The sequence below is a fragment of the Gymnogyps californianus genome, chromosome 3 (assembly GCF_018139145.2).
Source record: "Gymnogyps californianus isolate 813 chromosome 3, ASM1813914v2, whole genome shotgun sequence".
Taxonomy (NCBI): domain Eukaryota; kingdom Metazoa; phylum Chordata; class Aves; order Accipitriformes; family Cathartidae; genus Gymnogyps; species Gymnogyps californianus.
Genome location: NC_059473.1, coordinates 43,729,146 through 43,740,528, shown reverse-complemented (window position 1 = coordinate 43,740,528; position 11,383 = coordinate 43,729,146). Strand labels below are relative to the sequence as shown.

At 36.0% G+C, this 11,383-nt stretch overlaps 1 protein-coding gene across 1 annotated transcript in view; it reads right to left on the bottom strand.

The window, feature by feature from the left end:
• Positions 1–965: 965 nt before the first annotated feature.
• The window catches only part of ERO1B (endoplasmic reticulum oxidoreductase 1 beta), a 32,151-nt gene continuing 21,733 nt past the window's right edge, over positions 966–11,383 (bottom strand). Inside the window, exons 10-16 of the mRNA XM_050894112.1 lie at positions 10,954–10,980; positions 9,411–9,503; positions 9,010–9,256; positions 8,084–8,153; positions 6,796–6,882; positions 5,205–5,338; positions 966–4,713 (exon numbers count right to left, since the gene is read on the bottom strand). Coding sequence (XP_050750069.1) covers positions 4,653–4,713; positions 5,205–5,338; positions 6,796–6,882; positions 8,084–8,153; positions 9,010–9,256; positions 9,411–9,503; positions 10,954–10,980 — 719 coding nt within the window. The 3' untranslated portion in view covers positions 966–4,652. The remainder of the gene's footprint in view (positions 4,714–5,204; positions 5,339–6,795; positions 6,883–8,083; positions 8,154–9,009; positions 9,257–9,410; positions 9,504–10,953; positions 10,981–11,383) is intronic.

Here is an 11,383-nt window from a genome sequence, read left to right as displayed (position 1 = left end):
ATTGAAGAAAAGCACCAATTAAACTACCAGCCAGAGCTTAACAAAGGTGCCACAGGGTTGGAGAACAGAAATTTTATTACACGCTTTGGATTTCTACAATCATGTTTGTACAAAACTGCCTTAAGACCTAGTGCAAGAAAAGTCTGCAGGAATTACATTTTCTTCACAGTAGATATAGCTGCACAGCAAAAATTTAATTATGAGAATTCTGCGCTTAAAACAAGCTTAATCCCTACGCCACAGTATGCATGCAAAAACTGGAATTACAAGTGACTATAACCAATCATAGTAATGAATTAAATACTCTCAAACACAGGAGATTTAAACCACAGTGTGAAAGGCAAGATCTTAAATTTAAATGAAGTCACTATAATTATCATCACCTGTGTAACAGGTACTTACCTCCCTAAACTGGGGCTGAAATATGTGTATATTGATAACCAAATTTTTAGTAAGGTAATTTGTTAAAAATGCGTACATGGAATGAAACAGAAAGCTGCGGAAACCCTGTAGGGGGAATAATTTCACACGAAGAGCCCTGCTGGGTGAACCAACCAGAAAAAATATTTACACAATTGATTTTACAAGCTATTCTGAGAAAGGGACAGAACGGACCAAACTTCATTTCAAAATAAGCCTTTTTGCCTCTTAAAACAATTGGACTTAGACAGTGGCTAAATCTGGCCATATTCATACAGAAACATACCGTAATTCTGCCACATGCATTTCTGATGTGCTGACACACTACAATGCACTGTAAACGGCAACAGATACACAGGTTACATTCACCTTTTGAATGGAATTGAAGTGAGAATGAAAGCCTGCTCATCATCTTAAGCTTAAATGACTGACATGCAAATAATTTAAATTATATAATTTCTACCACGTGTAGTGGAAAGGTAAATGACATGAAAAATAAAAAAAATTTCAAATGAAAACCCAAAAATTACATTCACAAAAAGAAGTTATAGCAGAAAATACTTTAATTTGCATTTTATAGATTCAAACATAGCAAAGGTTCAGAAGTGTTTAGATCTCAGTAAGCAGTTCCAACATTGATTTTGATTTTAATAAATATTACATTTTAATAGGCTAGCTATATGGAGGAATTGTAAAGTGATGAATTGCTGATTGCTACTTTATAAACATAAGCATCTAGATTATTTACAACATATTACAGGTCATTTCCCAGAAAAGCACAAAGCAAGGTGAGATAAAGGCGACCCAACCATCAAAACACAACTCAAGAAAGTGTGGCACAGTGTATTTCATGCACATACAATGACAGACCGCACAAATCATCAGCTGAAGCAGGAAAACACTTTTGTTATTCCAGCTTACACAAGTCTCTATATTTCACTGGTTTAAATCTATATTCTCACCTTCCTCCTCAGGCACTGAAGAGCAAGTTGTTCAGCAACAGTGCCCTACATTTTACCTAGGTAGTTTGCACCAAGTCTTTTTTACCATTTCGCGTAAGTCTTCATGACTTGGGAAAAATGAAACACTATTGTCTTTGTCTTCTCACTACCTCTGGGATTACAATCATTGTGTCATTTGTACAAGGAAATGTACTTTTACTCTGAAATGAATGACAGACAATGTTGACAAGCTGATCTCCAACAGGGAGCTGGAATTTAAAATAGTTTACAGGTCATGGACAGTGTAACTAACCTTATTCTTTAGTATAAAAATGGATCTGTAAATTTCTAAAATTTAATTTAACATATAAAGAACTAAGTCATCCGACTCACATGGCAAAACTTCATAGGCAGCATAGTCACAGAATGTACATCAAATACAGTAAAAAAGATGGTGACAGGAAAATTGTTTCAACTGGATTAGTAACGGGAAAAATCTTATGTCCTATTTCTACAATGACAGTGAAGTGAAACGCCTTCCATATTTGATCATCAAGCGAGATGTACCTTCAAATGCAACAGAACTTCCCCATACACAGAATTTGCTGTTCAGTTGCATTCCTGTGTTTTCATGACACAAAGGAAAAGAAGAAAAGCTTCCCATCTCTCTATGTCTCTACCCAATGGTATTAACCTTGCCTGCATTGTGCCAATGAGGGTTGCAAGGAGCAGGTGTCCAGGACCTGCGTGCCTGAATCTCTCACTGGTCCCATGAGCAAATACATGATGCTAGTATGTGATGCTGCTTCAATGTCCGTAGATTTTAGCCAGGCACAGGTGGAAAAAAAAAGAAAAATAGCAAGTTGCATCCCCAGAAGAAGGTTGGAAGCGATTCACTTTCCCCACAAAGCAAGGGGGAAAAGGGAAGAAACAATTCTGAGACTCAGGTCCTTCCTGGGGCAGCACAGACAACACAATTTTTTTTCAACTAGAAAATTCTGCCTAAAGCTTTAGACACGATAATATATAACAATACAGATAAAACCCAGCTATACAGCATTTTTCACACAAGTGAGCCTACAGGTTCTAGCCCTTGCAGGTCAATCCAAAAGGCAAGGAATTAATGGCCAACTGAAAACCACACTCTTTCAATACATACAATTACTCAGAAGAGTTAGATACTCGAGGTGTAACTCATTTACCAAACACAGCTGTTCACATCTGAGCTAGTTACCTAGATTCCCACTTCAATTTAATGGAGAAAAATAAACTCTAGGGTGCAAATACAGAGCTCGGAATAGGCCAAATGAATCCACCTAGAAATCACCTGCTGTTCTCCATTAACTAGAACAAGGAAGCCCATGGTGACTTGCTCAGACATGAGTGCCCACAGGCAAGAGAGGCTGCTAGGTAAGAACATAACATCCCCAGACTGGCATCAGCTTTCTCTAACACCACGTTAAATTATCTAGTGCCTTAAAGACAAACTTCCGACTGGATACCAGTTCATTGCCAATTTGTGCAACTATCACCAAAACTTTGGGTGGGGGGTAGGGGGAGTGGGGGGGTGGGGTGGGGTTGGGTTTGTATTTGATTTTGTTTTGGTTTGGTCTTTTTCTTTCATTTAGCTTATCCCAGTTTGACTCAAGAGGGTTTACTTTCTTGAGAAACAGTATTTTTTTATAATAGCAAGTGTCAGCAGGATAGTCTATCTCATTTCCAGTCAGGTAGAAATTTGAAGCTAGTCCGGAAACAAAGGACATAGAGCGTATCCCAGCTTTCAGAAAATCTCAGCTGTAAAGGACTACAGTATGGAAGCCAATACAGTTACAATCAATTATATAAACAGGTCACTAAATATCTGGTAGGGTGAAAAATGTTTAAGAGCACTTTATTTTGTGAAGACTTTTTTTTAAAAACAAGAGATGTATCTACACTGTACCAGCACTTCCTACATTCATAACTCCTAACTTCACTTTGAAGCATGCTGGTTTAAAAAACATTATTACTTCATTTTAAATTTTAACCAATATTTGGTTGCTACTAATCAGTAGTGCTGTTTCTGAATTCTGTTTTGGACAATGGGAAGTTATCATTGACATTTGTGGACAATGATACATGAGTAATTTCTTATTTTATGAAAGTTATGTTATTAACATACCCGTTTTTTTACGCTGAATATCCTTTTAAAGAAGATACAGTTAGGGATTGCATAGATAAGAGTATGCGGTATTAAATATCAGTGTGATTATGAATTTTAAAAAGCATCTTTTTTTAAAAGTGACTACAAAAACAAGTTCTTTCTTTTTGCACTGACCTTTTAACATAGCACTAAAACATAACCCATAAAGAGCAAATCTATTTCCATGGGTCAAAGATTGAAGTGTGCTATTTTAACATTTTAGACATTAAAAAGACAATTTCTGGAAACTGAACTTGTGATTACAATCTAGAAAATAAAATGGGGTAGATGCGAATTTGATTGACTGAGGCTTTTCAGCTAGCAGCACTCCACTAACCATGTCCCCAGCCCTGACGCCCACCTCCAAGCAAATGCAGGTAGCCAAGGGACTGCAGAAAAGTCACTTCCAACTGTGCTGCATCAGAGACAAGGTAGTTATTTTAAAGAAAAAAGGAAATTCTGAAGAGCAGCACATAAGGAAAAAAAAGTTGGTATCAGCATGACACAAAGGAGCTCGGTATGAAATAAAATTTTCTGCTCAGTAAATTTCCTATTTTTAAGTAAGTTTCATTATTACAGTAAGAAGTCAGAACTCAACAAGAGTCTTATTTCCTCTTCTGGTGTTTGGGGGGGTTTTTTGTTTTGTTTTGGGTTTTTGTTTGTTTGTTTGTTTTTTCTTTTAGACAGCCAGAATCAGCATACCCAATTCTCAGAATATACTGAAGCTCAGTACTGGGGAGAGGCGAGAGGTGAACCATCTCTCTCAGGACAGGCCAATTCAGGGTGGAGGTACGTATGTTTTCATATAAAACAACTGTCTCAGAAATACGAGGAAATAAAGAAAATTTATGAAGTTTCAGTACAACAGAACTGTGAGCAGAGAACTTAAAAAATTAACAGATCAGCATAATTTACACATTTAAAAACTATATATTTCATTCATAAATATCTTTTCTAATTAATAACCATTCCTAGTTTAAACATAAATATTCAAGTTGGTATTTGATTTTACTTTTTATCAGTTCATGTGAGTCCTGTAAGGATCAGTTCCCTCTGCTCAATGCAGTCATGTAAATGGTCTTCACAAACGGGTTGTGCAAAGGCCTTCATTACCTAGTTTGTTGTAATAAAACTTTAAAATTCTGCAACTCTCTTATACTTGTGGAAAGCCTGTAAAACAAAAACCCCTTAAGTGTTAGTAAGTCAACTGTGAAAGAGAAGTGAAAATCATCATCTTCCACGGGGGCTTTTTGTTTGGTTTTTTTCAAACACAATTCTGTTCCAAAGATGAGCATGGTTAAGATACTACTTTCCCTCAAAAGATCTACTATCTGACTCTGCATTATATTTTCATAATTTATTATAAGGATTAAAGTTTATATATATGTTTAATTGTCCCGACTTCATTAAACATCTAAAAATCTCTAACCAGAGGTAGTAATGTTTATTACATTCTTTTAAACAGGAACAGGTTATTATACTCAAGATCTGAAGAACTAGCATAATGAACAAAGCAAGTTCTACACACCTTTTAAAGCTGTTAAAATGTTTTATTTCATCACTTGAATGGGGTAAATTTTCAAAAAATTAATCAAAACTAAAGTTTTAACAAAAATAATCAGTTTTACGGTTTTTCTACTATACAAATGATAAAAACTTACCTTCCAAAGGCATTTACAAGAGCAACTATTTCTTGACGTGTGAGTTGAAAACCTTTTGATGGGCTATTCTCAGGAAGGCTCTGTATTTCTTTCTCAGAAAACAAGATCTTCAGAGCAGTTCCTAAGCCTTGAGTCTACAAAAGAAGTCCAATGTTTTAACATCAATAAGATCACTCCTTCGAACGCTCAGAAAACCGTAAAAGAATTAAAAAATTACTAACCCAGGCAAACTGTAGTACCAATTCTTATATATTGACACTCCCTCAACCCAAATAACCGCACACAAACCAGGACACTAATGCAAATGCATGCCATCAATTGTGTACCAGGTTCAGTCACTTATTTAAGAACATTCGTTTCCTCAGGTATACTTGCTCTTCATCCTTGTGTTTTTAATCTCTTTCTTTCCCATCTCTTTTCTTCTCAGCCACAACAGATGCATATGAAAATACGCCTGTTACAACACTTCCAGCTCCCTTCTGCCCCTTACCTTACAGATGCCCCACACTGCTGCAAGAGCTGTTGGATCAGATCTCCCCTTTTCCTCTCCCCTCCCTCTTTGAAATCAAACTAGGTTTTATTATGAGGCATCACAACACTTCTGCTTTTTCCACCTCCAGTCCCAGTGGCAGACATTGGAGTTTCAACCCCTATTTTATATACAGAAATAGAACAGAAGCAGCTATTCTTACTTCCCTTTTTAATCGGGCTACAGAAACAACCACTGGATTTTGACAAAAAGTGGTTGAGGCTGGCTGCAAGACAATTTTATAGGTCAGGAAATCTGGCCCTATTTCATTTTGTGTGAGAAGGAAAAAACAATAATAGATCAGAAGCATTAACTAGGACAGGGTAGGCAGAACTCTGGAAATTCAGAAGAGACCACCAAATTTTGGATGTTACAAATTTCTTTGAAAACTGAACTCCGATAAGCTTAATGCTGTACAGCAGTATAGTACAGTAGGCACCCCAAAGTAACAACTATTCTCAGTCTGGACTTAACATTAGTCTTGAGGTTTAAAATCTTGTTCCCGATAAAAGTAAGTGTCCAGAAACTGAAACTGTTTTTCAACTTTCAGCTTTACTGTGCACCTTTGCATTCATTTGCTGCCTTCTGCATAAACTGTGAAAATCTGAATTACTTCTTTTTCTTATGCCTCACTTTGTGGAGTTAAATCTCACGCTGGATTTTCTAACAATTAAGCAAGTGCTATATTTCCAGGAAGCTTTCCACAGGTGATTCTACAAGGCTCAACTGATCACTGAATATAGATACGATATTGACTGCCAGTAAGACTTTGCTGTGAAGCATCTGCTTTAAATACATTTTTTCCAGAGAATACAAACTATACCTTTTAGTAAACTAAACAGCTGTTGACTAAAGAAAATAAATTTTTTTAACAATTTTTTTTTTTAAATTGTTTAACAGTGAACTAAACATATGTCTATTTTTAATATATAGGTAAGGATATCAAAGACCAATCGTGCAGAAAGTCTGAATGCTAAGGTAAGAGACATCCTGCCAAACTGAAACAGCTGCTTATCTTCTAAGCTCACACCACCACGCGCACACACATAAAATAAACTGTACCTGCAGTTTGCCCCACAGCCTGCATTTGTCACATCCAACACAATCCATTATGCGGGATATGTTCTTGAAATGCAATCTGAATTCTTCCTATCAGTTAAAATAAAAAAGGTTAACTTAAAGTACCTCTTAGCTTTACAAAAACAGAAGGTTAACTAATCTAGTACCACTAGAATATCAATTCGCCATTACTGAAACTGAACAAAACTACTACCTTACGTGGTCAGGCCATAACAAAGGTCCATGTAAACCCAGAATCTTGTTTCCAAGCCATGGCTAACAATTAATTCCTCAAAAAAACCCCAAAAATACAGGACATGCAGGGTAATGCTTGGATTCCATACACTGAGTTTCTACCAACTTTCGTAAAATTTTCTGAGCTATAAGTACTGTATCTGTGTCCCTGCCCAATTTTTCTTCCATAACTCCAATCCCTTTCGAACCAACCTACCTTTTTGACAAACAGGCAAACAAGTTACAATTCAGAAAAGACATTTCCTGTCCAAAGCTACGGGCAGATTGTTGCTTTGCAGCTTCAGTCAGAGTGGAAGCAAGCACAGCACAGGACTAATTAAGATGATCTCAATTAAATATTTAAGGTCAGAAAAACACTAGCTGGGCTGATAAACTACTGGCACCTTTCTAATAGCATTCTTTCTAATGCTGATGAAATTCCATGCTACTACTGAAGTAAGTATTAAAAGTGTTAATAAGTATTAAAACAGACCTTTATTACTGAGCCACACTCCAACTGTGGAATTGTAGTGCATACCAATCTGAACACCAGCATGTTAACACTGAAGTTGCTAGGTAGTTAACAGCACTCACATTAGGTTCCCATGTCTAGGAACTATGCTTTTCTAATGTTAAGTATGACATTATATTACATTATATTATACTGTATTATATTACACTATATAAGGCATCTGTTTTTTAAGCAAACATCGCTGGGTTTTTTTTTTTCAGATTCTTATGTGAAACAGATACACTATTTAAAAAACACCATTGCATGTAACTAGTAATACCAATTCAACTCATTTGCCTCACCACAGTCCTGATGGCAGACCCAAGGCACTAAACTAGAGATTTCAGTCTGCTTGGCTCAGGACAACACCTTGTATTCATCTACTATAAAGCAGATTAAGACGCCTCAGATAGAATTCTCTAAGTTTTTATCCCTGCCTTTTCTACTCTCAGCAGTATGCTTCTGGTAGGTAGAGAGGTCTTCTAAAATAACACAACTTAATTCCAAAATGGATATTTTGGATGTCATTCAGAAAACTAGCTTTACCTTTAATGACTTGGCTCCTTTTTTATCTCCAGCAAACATGGACTTTTCATCAAAGTGCATACGGAAGGACCTAATAAAGACAAAATGCAAAAAAACCCAAATGCTGGCGTAAACTACAGTGTTCCATCAAGCTTGGTGAGCAGCTGATGCCATCAGTGTAAAATACTTTTTAGAGTTCCTAGTCTTTGCAGAATAGCTCTTAAATTAACTGAATGGTATCAGTTTTACTATTCAATCACTGTAACTTTAAATCTGTTATTTACAGTTTTGTTGAGAATTTTCTTCACTCCATTTCCACTGATCAAGATTTCTTTCTAATATACACTGAAATTGTCTTAATATTTGCCTTTCAGTTGATCATTGTCTGACCACATCTCAAATACCTAGCAAGATTATGATTAGGGACAGCAATGAAGCCACACAGCACATTACCAGTCACAAAAATTAGCGAGAAGGTGAGCAAAGGAACTGGACTAAAGAACCTTACAGAGTAAACAGAAGGAGGAAGGCATGGCTAAAACCCCAGAGGTTAAGTCTATGATAAAAACTGGATTACTAACTGGATCATTAAAATACTACATGTACTATTTTCCTTTTCAAAACAAATCATGTGCATCTTACACTGAAGAATCAGAAAAAGCAACAAATACGGAGTAGCCCAGGGTGTTGTGTGGGTTTTGGGGTTTTTTGTTTTGTTCTTGTTTATTCATGGTTTTTTGTTTTTTAAAGATCAGTATATTCAAACCTCAAAAATATTCATCTCTTCCCATCAAATGTACAAATTCCTCTTGTTCTCTCCCATTACTTAATTTTATTTCTTCATTCCACTCTCCTTCTTGTCCTATCCTATCAAGAAGTCATCTATTCTCACTTGCAAATATAACTGAGAATTTCAAACTATTGATAAAAAAATTCCTATGCCTTACTTTGTATCCCTGAAGATATCTAGTAAGAGAGCTTTAGATTCAGCATCCTCATGGCCATTTCCAGTGTAAAGGTCAACAACGGAACGCTCAAAGTATGGTGCAACCTTTGACAAAGCACGCAGCTCTATCAAATATAAGAAATACAAATTTTTGAGCCTCCTTGGTCCTTCTCCTTTTGTTTCAATAGGGTCAAAGCGGCGAGTGAACTCTTTCACATTCGGTCCCCAGCGAGGCTTCCCCCAGGTTTCTACACAGAGGAAAAAAAAAAGGCAGGGGGAGTAAAACATACATATTTAGGAAAAGAAAGCAACTAGGCATACACCAAAAATTTTCAGAAAAAAACCCCCGTGTTACAGATATTGTAGAATTCCATTCAGCAATTTTACCTAGACTTAAATTACCTTCAAGAAGATAATTTGCACACAGATGCAAGTTGATGCTAGCATGAAGTCCAGAAATGAGTTTATAAAACACTCTTTTCTCAAGGCAAAGACCTGTCCAGGAAAAAAGACAAACAGATCCCAAACTAAATACTGGAAATAATGTATTAAAATGAATATACCTTGACATTTCAGTGACACAAGTCTGCATCATTTAACTTTCAAGAGTTACAATTACAGTACTTCAGCATTGTTAACAAGCCCTTATATCCATCGTAGGAAAAGTTTATCTCTTATTTTTTATATAAAGAAGTACTAAGTTTGACATTTCTTACTTGGTATTTTAGCGTTCTAATGAATGCAGTCAAATAAATATTTGGTCAATTAGTACAGATAAATTGCCACACAAAAATAAGATGCTTACATTGTTTGAGCGATAAATTTGCAAGTCTTGAATTTTGACAGTCTGGAAACCAGAACTATACTGTGACCCATCCTAATTAGAATTAAAGCTACCACTGAACTAGAGTAGTGACCTTACAGAAAAACATCAAAAACCCCAGAAAACCTTACGGCATTGGAAAACAGCAAAAATATTTCTTCCCAGCTCTACTGTAAATTCACCGAAGATTTAAATACACAGAGCAAAACCTTGAAAAATATGACTTCGATGGATACAGACTTCTACAACGTAAACAGAAACACAATGGCATTGGGTGGCCAAAATACAATTTAAATGCAGAAATTACTTATAATACCACTCAGACCCAGAGATAGAGACTACACTTGGAATTTAGGAGTTTGTTCCTTTCTCAAAGGTATGTTTGGAAGACTTCCCTGCCACTCCAATCTCCACAAATGGAAGTAGGAAGAGCTGATGGCGAAGCCTATCTGTAAGGCTGAGATACGGCCTCGTTTACAGACATCACATTTTAAAAAGCATGTAAATTTGTATGCTTTCCTACAATAGCACCAGTTAGAGATTTCCAACTAGACAAGTAAAGGCTTATGAAAGGCAGAATGAGCTAAGTTTAAAATTAAGTACATTTAACTCATTTACTTTTCTGCACACCTCCAAAATGCGATTTTGATTGCTACCACTGTAATAATAATTTCCATTTAAATATGAATAATAAGCAAATTGCTTTGCCTTCTGAACACACATTATACTTATGTCAGTTTATATACTGGGAACAGAACCACCAAAAACTTCAATGTTTTTTAAAGCTGTTTTCAAATAAAAATGCTTAGCAATGTTACTAATAATAATATCCCTGCTTAAATGCCTAAAATGAGCAGAAAATTCAAAGTAACTGGTATTGAAGTGAACTTCCCCTTCATAAAAGATGAAACACTGAAGGGTTTAAGGTGTATACCACCTATGTGAATGAGAAGATTTCCAAAGATCCTCAAAAAAAAAAAAAATATTCTTTGAATGACACTGAGAAGTTCTGCACAATTTATTAAAAAGCCTACACGATGAAAAATATTTGGGGAGATTAAAAAAATACTACAGTGTTTCTTCTAGTGAATTTAACATATTAACCCATCCAAGAGCCTTTACCTTCAAGCCATGTGTAGAAAGATTCTCCTGTAAATACAAAGTATACAGTTAAATGAAGAGTATTCATTTTCAACATTACAGTATCTTTATATTACTATGCATACTAACATTAGCTGCCATCTGGACATAAAGCTAAATAATTTAGCTATTAAAGTGAGAATAGGCACTGAAGTGGCTGAACTTTGAGCTTAGTTTAAATCTGCTGGGGTCAGACTAGGAGAAATACAAGAATGAGCATGACTAAGCTACTGGTCAGGGCATTCAGAGTGTATGAAAGAGCAAGCCCGATTATATGCACTAGTGGTGAAAGACATGACGGAAGAGTGTAATTATATCTGATAGCCTTTACCTTGACTGCTACTGTCTGAAGGTTTCCTGTAGGCTTAGATCTTTTGCCTGAGAGCTTTCAGTTGACTGAAAAATCTTAAAG